The 16,576-nt window shown below is 42.5% G+C and overlaps 1 protein-coding gene across 5 annotated transcripts in view; it reads right to left on the bottom strand.

Moving 5' to 3' along the window:
• Positions 1 to 154: 154 nt before the first annotated feature.
• The window catches only part of LOC110502948 (monocarboxylate transporter 4), a 29,805-nt gene continuing 13,383 nt past the window's right edge, over positions 155 to 16,576 (bottom strand). For 3 of the 5 annotated variants that reach the window (XM_036960742.1, XM_036960740.1, XM_036960739.1), the window contains exons 2-7: positions 5,935 to 6,213; positions 4,143 to 4,286; positions 3,754 to 3,890; positions 3,097 to 3,564; positions 2,676 to 2,856; positions 155 to 2,076 (exon numbers count right to left, since the gene is read on the bottom strand). In XM_036960742.1, coding sequence (XP_036816637.1) covers positions 1,778 to 2,076; positions 2,676 to 2,856; positions 3,097 to 3,564; positions 3,754 to 3,890; positions 4,143 to 4,286; positions 5,935 to 6,157 — 1,452 coding nt within the window. In that variant the 5' untranslated portion in view covers positions 6,158 to 6,213 and the 3' untranslated portion in view covers positions 155 to 1,777. Of the gene's footprint in view, positions 2,077 to 2,675; positions 2,857 to 3,096; positions 3,565 to 3,753; positions 3,891 to 4,142; positions 4,287 to 5,934; positions 6,214 to 10,468; positions 10,569 to 16,576 lie in introns of those variants that run through there. The other 2 variants (XM_036960743.1, XM_036960741.1) reach the window with 2 other exon arrangements.

The following is a 16,576-nucleotide window of genomic DNA, read 5'->3' as shown; positions in this document are numbered from 1 at the left end:
CTTCCACACTCAGACCACTCTGACAGTATTATCAATATTCTTCCTTGAGAAATTGCTCTTTGCTAAGAAAGCTTTATTTTATTTTACCATTTTAATTGAAAACAATCACAGAAAGGTACTTAAATTGTTACCCAGAAATGATTTGATATTGAGATTTTTTAAAACTGTTGCATTGGACCTTTAATAAAATAGTATATGTCACACCATCAATCATACAATAACCCATGTTGCCTGCAACCTGCCACAACATGGGTAGTTGAAATAATACTTTTGTGGCTACTTTCTCAAACACAGATCACACCTAGTCCTGAACTAAAAAACACTTTCAATTAAGAATTTCTATTGAGCATGCTTCTCAGTCCAGGACTAAGCTGAATCTGGGTTTGGGAAACCAGCTCGAGGTCTTAATTTTTTTTAAATAATAATAAAACTCTTCTCGTACAGAGATGTTTCTTGTCTTTGAAAATAAGTCACTTCAAGATCTCCTGTCACTGGAAGCCACTGTCACCCAGGAGGAAAGAAGTCACTGTCACCCAGGAGGAAAGAAGAATTCCATTGTTTCGTTCATCTCTCCTCACTGGGGAGTGTCTCCATAAACAAATACCGTCACTGTGGAAATGTCCTGGAAACGAAGTTGTTTGTTATTATTTTCTGTATCAACAACTGATGAGTCAGGCAGTGACAAGTATTGGTTAGTTCAAGGTTGAATGGGTGTGTGTGCACATGCTCTTTGGTTCCTGCAAGTGTGTGTGGCAGTGCAATTCCAGAAAACATTTAGTGTTCTTTCTGGTATGCATGCTAGTCTGTACACAGCTAATTCTCCAGTGTTAAATCTACCACTCTTCCAGTGTCTATATGGGTCCACACTTTCCAGTGTTAAATTAACAAACCGCTTAGTGTAAAGCATTATTTTCAAATTTCCCAGGTTGTCTTTCAAGTAAATTGTGGAGTTACCACCCATGACTGTATTTGTTAATGACAGAGACATGGTTGTTGCATTTGTTCATTTTCAGTCTTGTGGCCTTCACCAACTTAGATCCTAAGCAAATGTTATCATTAAAATTGAATTCTTTATGACAATACATATTACATAAGGCCTTATTTTGATGTATCCTGTGAGTGGCCTGAAACTCACGGTTTGGCCTGCAAGTAAATTTATGCTGGCTTGTAAAGTGATGTGTAATTCCTAATGGAATCCAGCCAGAGTGGGATATCCAACATTTGGAATGTTTTATTTTTTATTCAGAATGATTGCCAGGATTGGGAATACTAAGATACTGTAGGAGACTACCAAAAGTATCTAAACTGGAACAACCATTTCAGTAACGGGTGCAATAAGTCCAGGTAACATATTGGATTAGTTTAGAAAAATGCACGTTATATTTGAGTAGAACAAGATTAATTAATCTGCAAAAACATAAAACAAAGATTTGAAAAAAAAACATGCAATTTACCATGCTGGGAAATATGATAATGATTGGAGTCAAAGCTGGTTATAAACACCAACATTGGGGTTCTATTACACCACCCAGTGTTAATTTAACACCTACATAGTTAATTTAACTCCTATATCAACACTAGATATGTTACTGTAAAAACAACACTATGTAACACTGTGCATATTAAAGTACACAACACCAAACACGTACAGCGCACCGCAATCCATCCCTCCCTCCCTCCCTCCCTCCGTCAGAGTGTGTACTCATGTCTTCCCTATTGGTGCTTCATCAGGCTCATCAGTCACTCTCTCCGTAATTCATTAGCAATCTCCCCTCTATCACAGAGCCGTCTCTGGGTTCCCCACCCCTCCACTCTTCTCTGCTCCCTCCATCGCCTTTCCCGAGCCTGCCCTCACCCCGTCCGGCTGCTCGCTCTCAGTCTTCCCTCCCTCTGGCAGGCTGTTGAGCTTCTCCATCTCTGCGGGGGCTCCATTCTCTAGATGGGCTTCGGGCTCGTCTGGCTTCTTCTTGATGCACAGGAAGTTGCCCAGGCAGATGACAATAGATGCCAGAATGACCTCACAGCCAGCAAGCAGGAACACATGCATGTAGTTATGGGTGGTGTCCAGCAGACGACCTACGCAGAGGAAAGGAGAAGAGAGAGGTTATACAGGTATGAAGAGTTCATTACCTCCTATCCATTCAAGGCATAAGCGGTTTATTACTAGCTAAAGCAGTTTATTAGTAGCTAAAAATGTTCTTATGTCATTTCTGTCTATACTGGCTTCTGATTGTTTGAAGACTTCGTTCTAGACCACTAACCCAGGCTCAGCCCTAACCCCATATCCACACCCCGGCTCAGCCCTAACCCCATTCCCACACCCCGGCTCAGCCCTAACCCCATTCCCACACCCCGGCTCAGCCCTAACCCCATGCCCACACCCCGGCTCAGCCCTAACCCCATGCCCACACCCCGGCTCAGCCCTAACCCCATGTCCACACCCTGGTTGAACCCTAACCCCATGTCCACACCCTGGTTGAACCCTAACACTAGCCATAACCCTAACATTAATCCTAACCCCATGTCCACACCCTGGTTGAACCCTAACACTAGCCATAACCCTAACAGTAATCCTAGCGTCATGTCCACAACCTGGTTGAACCCTAACACTAGCCATAACCCTAAGGACATGTCCACAACTAACTCTAACCTAATGCTTCCCTGTGGGTACCGACCTGCTCCAGGCGGTCCCACCAGCACAGCGATTGCCTCCATGAGCAACACCAGCCCTAAAGCACTGGAGAACTTCTTGGTGCCCACGATGGCCATGAGAACCTCGAACTGCAGCGCCCCTACCATCCCGTAAGAGAGACCAAAGAAGATACAGAACACCACCAGACCAGGGTAGTCTGTCGCCTGCCAAAAGAGAAGCAACATTTAGTTACATTATACAACCATAGAAATATAATTACCATTACTGATGGATCATTTTAATTATATGGATCCAATAGCTTCGTATCTCGAGATCCGGTCAATACAGTAATGCCATAATGATACAATAAATGTATTAAATAGGATTTATGTATTGTTAACATCCATATACAGTGTAAATACATACATCCAAATAATATCAATCAAAACTCGTTCCAGCCTTACCTGTGAGCTGACCACGTCGGTGATGCCATTAAAGAGTATGGCGAAGCTGAACAGATACACACATCTAGGACGGACCCACTTCATCCCCGCAATCAGCCCACACGTGGGCCGGGCGAAGATATCAACAAACCCTAGGATGGTGAGGAGGAGGGCAGACTTGGTGTCTTCATTCCCCATCTCCTTGGCATAGCTCACCACAAACACAGGGGGCACAAACAGACCCAGTACCATGATGGACGCAGCTATGGCATAGATGAGGAAACCTCGGTCTTTAAATACGCTAAAGTCCAGGAGCTTCTTCAGAGGTTTGGGCTTTTTTTCTGCTTGGTCTACAGCCTGCAACTCCTGGACCTGGGGCTTCTTGGGGCCCACCAGGGGCCTCATCAGGGCCCCACATGCGCAGCAGTTGAGCAGCAGACCTCCCAGGATGAGGAAGCCGCCTCTCCAACCGTAGTGGTACTGCAGCACCTTTGGGGGTGAAATATGACGAAAAACATTAACAATATCAATGATCCGTAACTCCAAAAGAGCATATAATTTCCCCATTGTATTTATTTTTTTCACACATCTTTCATTGTGTTCATACATGTTTCTCCCTACATCATAATACTGATCTACAACTGCAGAGAGGGAGACTGAAGAGGAGAAGTGTAGTACCTGTCCCAGAGGCGAGAGGCAGCAGAGGGCCACGGGGCTCCCGGCAGCAGACAGTCCGTTAGCTAGAGGCCTTTTCTCACTAAAGTAACGATTCAGCATGATCAGAGATGGCTGGAAGTTCAGCGCCAGGCCCAGACCTGGTAGAAAAAGGGAAACAGTTCAATTGTGTGTGTTTACTAACCTGATAACTCTAATACAGATGTGTGTTTACTAACCCGTTATAACTCCAGTACAGAGGTAGATGTGTGTTTACTAACCTGATATATTTCCAGTACAGAGGTAGATGTGTTTACCAACCCGTTATAACTCTAGTACAGAGTAACCCGTTATAACTCCAGTGTTTACCAACCCGTTATATCCAGTACAGAGGTAGATGTGTGTTTACTAACCCGTTATAACTCCAGTACAGAGGTAAATATGTATGATACTGGTGGCCAAGGACGCCAGAATCATTCCCAAGGAGGCAAAGAGCCCTCCCACCATCATCACTGGCCGACACCCAAACTTGTTCACCAGCACACTGCACAGTGGACCTGCAGACACACACATATTTTTTTTTTTTTTTTTTTTTACCTTTATTTAACTGGGCAAGTCAGTTAAGAACAAATTCTTATTTTCAATGACGGCCTAGGAACAGTGGGTTAACTGCCTGTTCAGGGGCAGAACGACAGCTAGGGGGTTTGAACTTGCAACCTTCCGGTTACTAGTCCAACGCTCTAACCACTAGGCTACCCTGCCGCCACATATGCACAATGAGGTGTGTGTAAGGCCAGTACAGAGCTGAGTAATAAATAAAAAAGTGTTCCAGTTCTCTGCCCCTTCCACTTGGAATGAGCTACAAAAGGACAGGAAATTACAGGAGCGTCTCTTTGAATGAGTTGAAATCTAAAATCTATGGTGGAAAATGAATTGGGGTGCTGTCAATTTCACCAAACGTCCCCCCAAAAATATATTCTGTTCAATGTAGATAATGTATGCTTAGTGCTTTGGGTTGTAAATGTCTCTGAAGTTTTGTGCTGCTATTTTGGCCTGGTATCTCTTGTAAAAGAGAGGTTTCATTTCAATGCGACTGACCGAACATAGTAATATTGTAATATTGTTGTAGTAGACATTTTGTAGATTTTCAGTGGTAAAGTAGTGGTGTAACAATGTGTTGTATGATGCATTGTTTAATTTAAATGTTTTGTGACGTAATTCCCTCCCCCCTTACTGGGGAGCCACAATAAACCCCAGGAAGAGTAGCTGCTGCTGTGGCAGGAACTACTGGGGATCCATAATAAACCCCAGGAAGAGTAGCTGCTGCCTTGGCAGGAACTACTGGGGATCCATAATAAACCCCAGGAAGAGTAGCTGCTGCCTTGGCAGGAACTACTGGGGATCAATAATAAACCCCAGGAAGAGTAGCTGCTGCCTTGGCAGGAACTACTGGGGATCAATAATAAACCCCAGGGAGAGTAGCTGCTGCCCTGGCAGGAACTACTGGGGATCAATAATAAACCCCAGGAAGAGTAGCTTCTGCCTTGGCAGGAACTACTGGGGATCAATAATAAACCCCAGGGAGAGTAGCTGCTGCCCTGGCAGGAACTACTGGGGATCAATAATAAACCCCAGGGAGAGTAGCTGCTGCCCTGGCAGGAACTACTGGGGATCAATAATAAACCCCAGGAAGAGTAGCTTCTGCCTTGGCAGGAACTACTGGGGATCAATAATAAACCCCAGGAAGAGTAGCTGCTGCCTTGGCAGGAACTACTGGGGATCAATAATAAACCCCAGGAAGAGTAGCTACTGCCCTTGCAGGAACTACTGGGGATCAATAATAAACCCCAGGGAGAGTAGCTACTGCCCTTGCAGGAACTACTGGGGATCAATAATAAACCCCAGGGAGAGTAGCTACTGCCCTTGCAGGAACTACTGGGGATCAATAATAAACTCCAGGGAGAGTAGCTTCTGCCCTGGCAGGAACTACTGGGGATCAATAATTAATACAAATACCTAGTAAAATAAAATGACATACATGAAGATCCTGTCAGTTTGGTGTAGACTCTGGAGGTTGTAACGCCCAGGTCTGACACCTTCTCTACTCTTTCTTGTACTGTCTCACCATTGAGAAAACACTTCAGTTGGATATACACAATACCAGTATGCACGTATGCATGTATGTATGCATGCGTGTGTGTGTACCTGTGCCATAGAGCATGGCCAACAGTATAGAAGAAATCCACGCACAGTCGCTGTATCCCACTCCGAACTCCCTGATCAGTTCCTTGAAGAACACACTGACAGCCTTGGGGAAGGCATAGGAGAACCCAGTGATGACAAACCCTCCGGCCAGCACGGCCCAGCCCCACCCTCCGTCTGGCGCCTTCACATCACTAGGCTCATCGTCTACCACGGCTCCTCCCATGATGCTCTCTGCTAGGAGATTCCCTCAACCCTCTGTCCCGTCAGCTTGGGTCAGAACTGAGAGAGAAGAGACGTAGATGTAGACAGTAATAGAGAAGTGGGTAACATCAGGGTTAGACACACAGTGTATAATTGAGGGTCAAGTTATTACTACAAGTTATGAGATTGGGGCACCAGTCCATTATTGGTCTTCAAAGTATAACTCCATAAGACTAAAACATTAGTAATACTTGGTAGTGAGCCGTTAGATCTGTCTGGTACCAGAAACAACACTCTTGTAAAAAACACATTTGTTGAAAGATAAATACACCACAGATGATACAGAATAAAGGAATGGTGTTTTGGGATAGGGATTTTCAATCAAGTGAAAGCTACTGTAGTTAACAATAAAACAGCATGGATACAACACTTGGCAATAGACCGAGGCCTAGAATTTAAGAGTTGGGAAATAATGGCTTGTCTGTGGTACATAAGCTAATATTTTAGCAATGTGTATCAATTAAAAACATATTTGTGTGCTACAGAGGTCATCCAGGAGGGAGTCCCCTATGGGACATGGACAGTTTGACAACAATTGAATAACTGGCTGTACCTTCTTGGTGCAGTCACAGAACCTGTTTCAATGTTCATGTCATTTCCTTGTGTTTCCGTGGATACCAAAATTTACATAGATCATGATTATTATTATTTTTTAAAGTTATTACTATCTGAAATAAAAATGTACACGAAGCATAGTGAAAGACATAGCATAGTAACACAATGATATCGGACATTCTCAAAAGGACACTCAGAGCCAAAGAGTAGGAAATGTAAGGTTTTGGCACTCTGTGTCCTTTGGGGAAGAGAATGTAAGGTTTTCAGTGAGGTTCAAACTCTTATTATTGTAGCAGTCTGGTCCCATGTTGTTTTCCAGGGACTACATTCTGCAACATCTGGTTGTTGTGCAAAGTAGAAGGGTTTCCATTGATAGAGGCCATTTGCTGCCTGGTCCAAGGCTAGTTCCATTGTTATTCAATGGTGCCATTTGGGTGGCTGTAATCTCAATTTGAAAGGGGGGGGGGGGACAGAAGAGGGAGAAGGGTCTTTCTCTGTGTGTTCCTGGATGAGCTGAAACCAATGAAGAACTATAACAGCAAATCAAAACAAGGAGACATCCTGTTCCAGCACCCACACCCTGCAGAAAAGACGCAGCAGCGTCCTCCACAGTACACAAAAAAAAGCGTCAATGGGACACTTCTGGGAAAATTCAGATCTGCAGTTAGACTATCGGTTATATACTCCTTCAGAGTCTATTAGCCCTCTGATCTCTCATTTATTTCTTTAGTACAGAAAAAAGGTTTGTAGTCAAGGTATTACACAATATCTGTGATAGTCCAGGAAGTTGCTTTTTATTTTAATATTTCACCTTTATTTAACCAGGTAGGCCAGTTGAGAACAAGTTCTCATTTGCAACTGCGACCTGGCCAAGATAAAGCAAAGCGACAGAGTTACAAACAAACGTACAGTCAATAACACAAAATAAAATAAAGATTTTTCTATTTCAAATCAAATCAAATTTTATTTGTCACATACACATGGTTAGCAGATGTTAATGCGAGTGTAGCGAAATGCTTGTATTTATGTTCCCTTGTGTGCAAATGTAGACAATAAATAGGCAAAATAATTACAATTTAGCATTAACACTGGAGTGATAGATGTGCAAGTAGAAACACTGGGGTGCAAAAGAGCAAGAGGATAAGTAACAATATGGGGATGAGGTAGTTGGATGGGCTATTTACAGATTGGCTATGTACAGGTACAGCTGCTCTGACAGCTGATGCTTAAATTTAGAGAGGGAGATAAGTCTCCAGCTTATTTTTTAGATTTTTGCAATTCGTTCCAGTCATTGGCAGCAGACAACTGGAAGGAAAGGCGGCCAAAGGAAGTGTTGCTAACACTGCTGGAGCGAGTGTTGCGGGTGGGTGTTGCTATGATGACCAGTGAGCTGAGATAAGGCGGGGCTTTACCTAGCAAAGACTTATAGATGACCTGGATCCAGTGGGTTTAGCGACAAATATGTAGTGAAGGCCAGCCAACGAGAGCATACAGGTCGCAGTGGTAGGTAGTATTTGGTGACAAAACGGATGGCACTGTGATAGACTGCATCCAATTTGCTGAGTAGAGTGTTGGAGGCTATTTTGTAAATGACATCACCAAAGTCAAGGATCGGTAGGATGGTCAGTTTTACGAGGGTATGTTTGGCAGCATGAGTGAAGGAAGCTTTGTTGCAAAATAGGAAACCGATTCCAGATTTACTTTTGGATTGGAGATGCTTAATGTGAGTCTGGAAGGAGAGTTTAGAGTCTAGCCAAACACCTATGTATTTGTAGTTGTCTACAGAAGTCAGAACCGTCCAGAGTAATGATGCTAGTCAGGCGGGAGGGTGTGGGCAGCAAATCGGTTGAAGAGCATGCACTTAGTTTTACTAGCATTTAAAAGCAGTTGGAGGCCACGGAAGGAGTGTTGTATGGCGTTGAAGCTTGTTTGGACATTTGTTAGCACAGTGTCCAAAGAAGGGCCAGAAGTATACAGAATGGTGTCGTCTGCGTAGAGGTGGATCAGAGAATCACCAGCAGCAAGAGCGACATCATTGATATATACAGAGAAAAGAGTCGGCCCGAGAATTGAACCCTGTGGCACCACCATAGAGACTGCCAGAGGTCCGGATAACAGGCCCTCCGATTTGACTCACTGAACTCTATCAGAGAAGTAGTTGAACTGTCCCAGTAGCCAACAGCAGTCTCTTATATAAGGAGGCTGCAGTGAAACGGTCTCAGGGAGGGTAGCCGAGGGGATGACTGTTTCATATTTTAGGTTATTACCTGCCGAGGGGGGGATAAACTTTGTGGAGGCCAGGATCATTCCCAAGGAGGCAAATCACAGATGTGGCACATCATTGTGCACGTTATGTTACACATCATGAAATATATTGATACAAATTACAGACAGTAGCCTATAAGTAGCAAAATATAAATCAATTAATTGAATATGAAATGCATTTCACAGTGATTGACATAGGCCTATACTGTTTATATGTTAATGAAGTCAGTTTGAATAATATTTAGCCTACGTTGCTCGTTTGTGTCAATTGCAGCTCTGGAAGAGAGAATCAACACTACAGTGGTGAAAGTGGAGTGGGGTCATGTTTTCTGTGATTTATATTCATAAATGTATTTTTTTTGCTAAAATACATCTCTCTCCCAAAGGGCTTTATTGGCAAGGGAAACATGTTTACATTGCCAAAGCAAGTGAAATAAACAATCAGAAATTAACAGTAAACATTACACTCAAAAGGTTTCAAAGGAAGAGACATTTCAAATGTCATTATGGCTATGTAGTGTTGTAACGAGGACAAATGGGAAAATAAATAAACAAATATGGGTCTGAGTCAATAATATCTAGAAAATAGCATAGCTCAACTAGGTTGGCGCTCTCCCTCCTGCCTTCCCTCCGACTTCTCTCCTAAAAAGCTCTGTTGACGTCAGAGAGATACGCTTGTTTTTGTGAGGAAACATCTAAAAATAACAGGAATTTTGCAATATGAAAAGCGTATACTAAAATACTACGTCATGTCTCAAAATTGATATGCATCTTACCTCTATATTGTTTTATGTCCTCCTGATTTGAGAAGAAAGATGACGAGTTCAACGGTGAGCCTGTCAGTTTGCCTTAATTCTCTCACAGCATCTGGCCTAGCTGACGCAATGCTATTTTACAGATTTTTAAAAACTTTTGTCCTCCATTGATTTACCCGCCCTAATTTTGACCATCCTACAAGAGTAAAAACTCCAATAACATTTAGTTTATGATAGAGACATGCGGTTTGGACCATTGGTTTTCTTAGAGGAGTATCTGCACAATGAACACATTTGACCTGTTGGTCAAAAGATGCGTTTGATTGGACACCTTATCACTATTGAATAATGCAACCAAACCATATTACACTCTTTAAAAATGCAAAGAGGTGGGTGGGGCTGGCTTAAGAGGGTGTGCACAACGCTGAATGGGTGTAGACAAAGGAGAGCTCTCCAGTAGTACAAAAACATTCAAAAGGCCATTTTCTTAACAGTGTGGTTACAAGTTTGTCAACAGAATTCCTTTCCACTAAAAAGCCATCTACACATTCAGGAATACTTTTTTTGCCAGCAAGTGACAGAATAAATACAACTTGAATATTGTTGATAATCTATCGACACTGATTAATATATATATATTTTTTTAATCAAAGTAAACATCAGATTCCACAGCATTGAATCTATAGCAAATCACCTACCCTTGATGCAGCTGTAACTCTCTGAATGGGATGTGAGGTGCACGTCTGCTGTATGAACTACTCCAGTACTACTCCTGGCTCCCAACCAACAGGCAAACATACACTTCTCCCCTAGCCCCACCTCTATAACCGGGTATCCCAACCCCTCGTGCTCCATGCAGCATTCAGCCAGCACCCCACTATCAGCTCTCCTAAAATAAGATTGACATTTCCAATCCCAGGACACATGCACGATTACTAGGATCACTTTCTCTGTGGATAACAGGCAATGCTGTACAGGCGGGAAACATTCAGACCTTTAACGAAGAGGGGTGCACTGTTACCGTGTTGCTCACATTGCCTAGAAGGCCGTGTCAGTTTGGGATTGGACATCCCACGGCATCAAGATCGAATGCTTTCCTGCTAGACCTTCTGCCAGGCCAAACTGACATACACCACATTTGCAAACACATTCTCTCGCACACCTGTGGCACTGATCCTTGTAGACCACTGATTGGCTATGACAGAGTACTGATGTCTGTTCAGAATATTCATGGATAAAGATCCAGTGGGACCAGGCAGGTTGTGTCACAGGCTAGATGTGTTCCCCCTCTACACCAACACTATAGCTAAAAGTATGGGTCTGGCACAGGACAAGCCTTGGGACCTGTTATTTTATCATCGGGGCTTCCAGAAGCCAACAAGTACCAGCCAACCATATCCATGTGGCATTACTGTCTCTCTTGGCTTCAGGAATAAGTTTCCTGCCAAAGCAGTGAACATCTGTTGAACCCTGAATCCTAAACCAGTAGTTAACTTACAGCACAATGTAATGATTAAGAGTGAGAGTATTCCATTCATGGCTTGGATGACCAAGCACACAAAACACTACAATCTCGGTCACCTAACTACTGTTCTAGACCTTCTTGGACTGAAGAATGTAGGCACACCTGGACATCTCAGAATATATATAGTTCATTTACAAAGTATTCCCTTGCCTTTTTCCACATTTTGTTAAGTTACAGCCTTGTTCTAAAATGTATTACATTATTCTACACACAATACCACATAATGACAAAGTGAAAACAGAGCAAATGTATTCAGACCCTTTGCTATGAGACTCGAAATTAAGCTCAGGTGCATCCTGTTTCCATTGATCATCCTTGAGATGGTTCTTCAACCATATTGGATTCCACTTGTGGTAAATTCAATTGATTGGACATGATTTAGAAAGGCACACAACTGTCTATACATCGTCCCACAGTTGACAGTGCAAAAACCAAGCCACAAGGTCGAAGGAATTGTCCGTAGAGGTCCGAGACAGGATTTTGTTGAGGCACAGATCTGGGGAATGGTACCAAAACATTTCTGCAGCATTGAAGGTCCCCAAGAACACAGTGGCCTACATCATTATTAAATGGAAGAAGTCTGGAACCACCATGACTCTTCCTCTTGGGCCGGAGGTAGCCTAGTGGTTAGAGCATTGGGCCAGTAACTGAAAGGTTGATAGATCGAATTCCCGAGCTGACAAGGTAAAGATCTGTTGTTCTGCCCCTGAACAAGGCAGTTGACCCACTGTTCCTAGGCTGTCATTGTAAATAAGAATGTGTTCTTAACTGACTTGCCTAGTTAAATAAAAGGTCAAATAAAAAAATGAAATACAAATCCCTAGAGCTGGTCGCCTGGCCAAACTGAGCAACCAGGGGAGAAGGGCCTTGGTCAGGGAGATGACCAAAAACCTGATGGTCACTCTTACAGAGCTCCAGAGTTCCTCTGTGGAGATGGTGGTCCTTCTGGAAGGTTCTCCCATCTCTGCAGCACTCCACCCATCAGGCCTTTTTGGTAGAGTGGATGTCCTTGAGTGTCTCAATGTCCGAGTGGCCCATCCAAAGCCCAGACTTGAACTCGATTTAACAGGTCTGTAGAGACCTGAAAATAGCTGTGCAGCGACGCTCCCCATCCAACCTAACAGAGCTTGAGAAGGATCTGCAGAGAATAGTGGGAGAAACTCCAAATACTGGCATGTCAAGCTTTTTTATATTTAACTAGGCAAGTCAGTAAAGAACAAATTCTTATTGACAATGACGGCCTACACCGGCCAAACCCAGACGACGTTGGGCCAATTGTGCACTGCCCTATGGTACTCTCAATGACAGCCGGTTGTGATACAGCTTGTAGAGTCATACCCAAGGAGACTCAAGTACTGTGTACAGGGTCTGTGACACCGTTTTTTTTGTTTTTTTTCTCCCTTTATTTAACTAGGCAAGTCAGTTAAGAACAAATTCTTATTTTCAATAACTGCCTGTTCAGGGGCAGAACGACAGATTTGTACCTTGTCAGCTCGGGGATTTGAACTTGCAACCTTCCAACGCTCTAACCACTAGGCTACCCTGCAAATAAATTTGTCAACACTTCTAAAAACCTGTTTTTACTTTGTCATTATGGGGTATTGTGTGTCGATTGACGGAGGGGGGGAACGATTTCATCAATTTTAGAATAAGGCTGTAACATAACAAAGTCAAGGGGTCTGAAAGGTTTCCGAATGCACTGTATGTTCTGTACACTGTAAAAAAATGTGTTGAATCAACTTAAAGCTAGAATCCTTACTTGAAACAATAACACTGCAGACACCACGCCTCTGTTTTGATAAAAAGATGAGGGATGGGCCTGGAGAAATGTAACCACTCTCAAATGTATAAAACAGAGCAATGGATGCAAGGACTGACTATGCATGAAATCAAAGTTATAGTTTAAGCCATGTTGAGGCTATACATTGTTTACAAACATTGGGGTAAAACAAGCATATTTTGGGTTCTGATGGGGTACGACAGTTGAAGTAAGCTTGAGGCAAGTATAAGATAGTGGCTTGCGAAAGTATTCACACCCTTGGCATTTTCCTATTTTGTTGCCTTACAACCAGGAATTAAAATGTATTTTTTGGAGGTTTGTATCATTTGATTTACACAACATGCCTACCACTCTAAAGATGTACAAATATTTTCTTGGGTGAAATAAACAAGAAATAAAACCCCCCAAAAACAGAACTTGAGCATGCATAACTATTCACCCCCCCAAAGTCAATACTTTCTAGAGCCACCTGTTGTAGCTGCAAGTCTCTTGGGGTATGTCTCTATAAGCTTGGCACATCTAGCCACTGGGATTTTTGCCCATTCTGCAAGGCAAAACTGCTCCAGCTCCTTCAAGTTGGATGGGTTCCGCCAGTGTAATGCAATCTTTAAGTCATACCACAGATTCTCAATTGGATTGAGGTCGGGGCTTTGACTAGGCCATTCCAAGACATTTAAATGTTCCCCCATAAAACCACCCGAGTGTTGCTTTAGCAGTATGCTTAGGGTCATTGTCCTACTGGAAGGTGAACCTCCATCCCACTCTCAAGTCTCTGGAAGATTGAAACAGGTCTCCTTCAAGAATTTCCCTGTATTTAGCGCCATCCACCATCCCTTCAATTCTGACCAGTTTCCCAGTCCCTGCAGATGAAAAACATCCCCACAGCATAATGCTGCCACCCCCATGCTTCGCAGTGGGGATGGTATTCTCGGGGCGATGCGGTGTTGGGATTGCCACCTGACCGTGCTGCTGCTCCAGTTTAAACTGTTCTGCCTTATTATTATTCGACCATGCTGGTCATTTATGAACATTTGAACATCTTGGCCATGTTCTGTTATAATCTCCACCCGGCACAGCCAGAAGAGGACTGGCCACCCCACATAGCCTGGTTCCTCTCTAGGTTTCTTCCTAGGTTTTGGCCTTTCTAGGGAGTTTTTCCTAGCCACCGTGCTTCTACACCTGCATTGCTTGCTGTTTGGGGTTTTAGGCTGGTTTTCTGTACAGCACTTTGAGATATCAGCTGATGTACGAAGGGCTATATAAATACATTTTATTTGATTTGATTGCACCAGACATAGCGTTTTCCTTGATGGCCAAAAAGCTCAATTTTAGTATCATCTGACCAGAGTACCTTCTTCCATGTTTGGGGAGTCTCCCACATGCCTTTTGGTGAACACCAAATGTGTTTGCTTTTTATTTTTCTTCAAACAATGGCTTTTTTCTGGCCACACGTCCATAAAGCCCAGGTCTGTGGAGTGTACGGCTTAAAGTGGTCCTAAGGACAGATACTCCAATCTCCGCTGTGGAGCTTTGCAGCTCCTTCAGGGTTATCTTTGGTCTCTTTGTTGCCTCTCTGATTAATGCCCTCCTTGCCTGGTCTGTGAGTTTTGGTGGGCGGCCCTCTTTTGGCAGGTTTTTTGTGGTGCCATATTCTTTCCATTTTGTAATAATGGATATAAAATGGTGCTCCGTGGGATGTTCAAAGTTTCTGATATTTTATTTTTATAACCCAACCCTGATCTGTACTTCTCCACAACTTTGTCCCTGACATGTTTGGAGAGCTCCTTGTTCTTCATGGTGCTGCTTGCTTGGTGGTGCCCCTTGCTTAGTGGTGTTGCAGACTCTGGGGTCTTTCAGAACAGGTGTTTATATAATGAGATCATGTGACACTTAAATAAAGTCCATCTGTGTGCAATCTAACTAATTATGTGACTTCTGAAGGTAATTGGTAATTGGGGCTTCATAGCAAAAGGGGGTGAATACATATACACGCACCACTTTTCCGTTTTTTTTTTTAGCGACAGAGACATGGTTGTTGTATTCAATGGTTCTTAGGCCAGGGCATTCACCATGTGATTGTCTAAGTGAATATGTCATCATAAAAATTAAACTATGACAATACATAACATAAGGTCTTTCTTTGAGGACCTCATTATACCCTAACATAGTGGTCTGAAACTCCTGGTGTACAAGCCACATCAAGCCTGGAAGTGACATTACACTGGCTTGCAGTGATGTGTAATTCCTATTGGAACAGTCATTGAGGATATTCAACAATATGACATTTTAAAATCATCTGCATTGAGAAAGACTTCCAGGGTGGGGAATATTGATTATTGAGACTACCTAAATCTCATTAACTGGGACCGCCATCTCCGTATCAGGTGCAACAATTAATAACAGATTGGATGAGTTTAGAAAAAAAAATGTTATTTATGTTTGTGTAGCATAAGATTAAATCAACGTACATGCAAAAACGCAGGTATTGAAACAAACAATTGAGAAGAAAAAAACCCTGCAATAGAGCATTCTGGGAAATATGATAATGCTGGGTGTGGTTTTGAGCAAACATTCATTTGTAATTTTACTCAACAAACTGGTTCAAATTCAGCTCACGTCGTGCAGTTTGTTGAGTAAACAAACTTTAGCAAATTCATGTCCTTTTGAAGTCACAAAATAATGCTGATTAAGCAATTGGTGAATTTATATATACAGTATTTTTTTGCCTCAAATCTCACTGACTTATCTTTGCTATTAGGTCTTATTCATACTTTCCATGAAATAGCATGGGAGTCACATTGCTCCACATGTCTTTCCGAGAGAACAGGCTAAAGGCTGAAACCATCAATCTTGTTTCAGAATTTGAACGTGTGAAATCCCTGGAGATAAAACGAGATCGGAATAATGCATAATCTCTTTCTAATGTTTAACAGCTTTTTCCTGTTGAGGCTGAGCAATGTTATGATCCGAGTCAGGGAGAGGATGCCCGTGCAGATCATACACCACAACAGCCTACACACTCAACATGACAGTAGCAACTTACACTGTAATCGAAAACTAAATTATATGGTTATTTTGAGAGCTATCACAATTAAAATACTGCAACATACTGTAAATGGTGCACTGTAAAAAAAAATGTTTACTTTTGTTTATGGTAACTTACTGGCAGCCTGCAAGTTACTGAATATTTGTAAAAAATAAATAAAATTAAGTACAGTATGTTACTACAAAATCCAAAGGAGCTTTGGTTTAACAGTACATTACTGTAAAGAAGTGCTTTCTATACAGTAATGTACTGTTAAGCTAAAGTTTCTTTGGAATTTACAGTAACTTACAGATAACTGGCTGCCAGTAAGTTACCGTAAAAGCAAGTAACTTTTTTTTTTTTACAGTGCGAGGAAATAATTGCTGTGTTCTCCATCCAACAGAATACAATACTGTATTTTTGGAGCACCAAAAACCTTTTCACCACTAGTGGGTGCATGATATTGTTGTTTCCTC

The sequence above is a fragment of the Oncorhynchus mykiss genome, chromosome 23 (assembly GCF_013265735.2).
Source record: "Oncorhynchus mykiss isolate Arlee chromosome 23, USDA_OmykA_1.1, whole genome shotgun sequence".
NCBI lineage: Eukaryota > Metazoa > Chordata > Actinopteri > Salmoniformes > Salmonidae > Oncorhynchus > Oncorhynchus mykiss.
The sequence above is the reverse complement of the archived record's forward strand: the minus strand, read 5'-3'. Positions and strand labels throughout refer to the sequence as shown.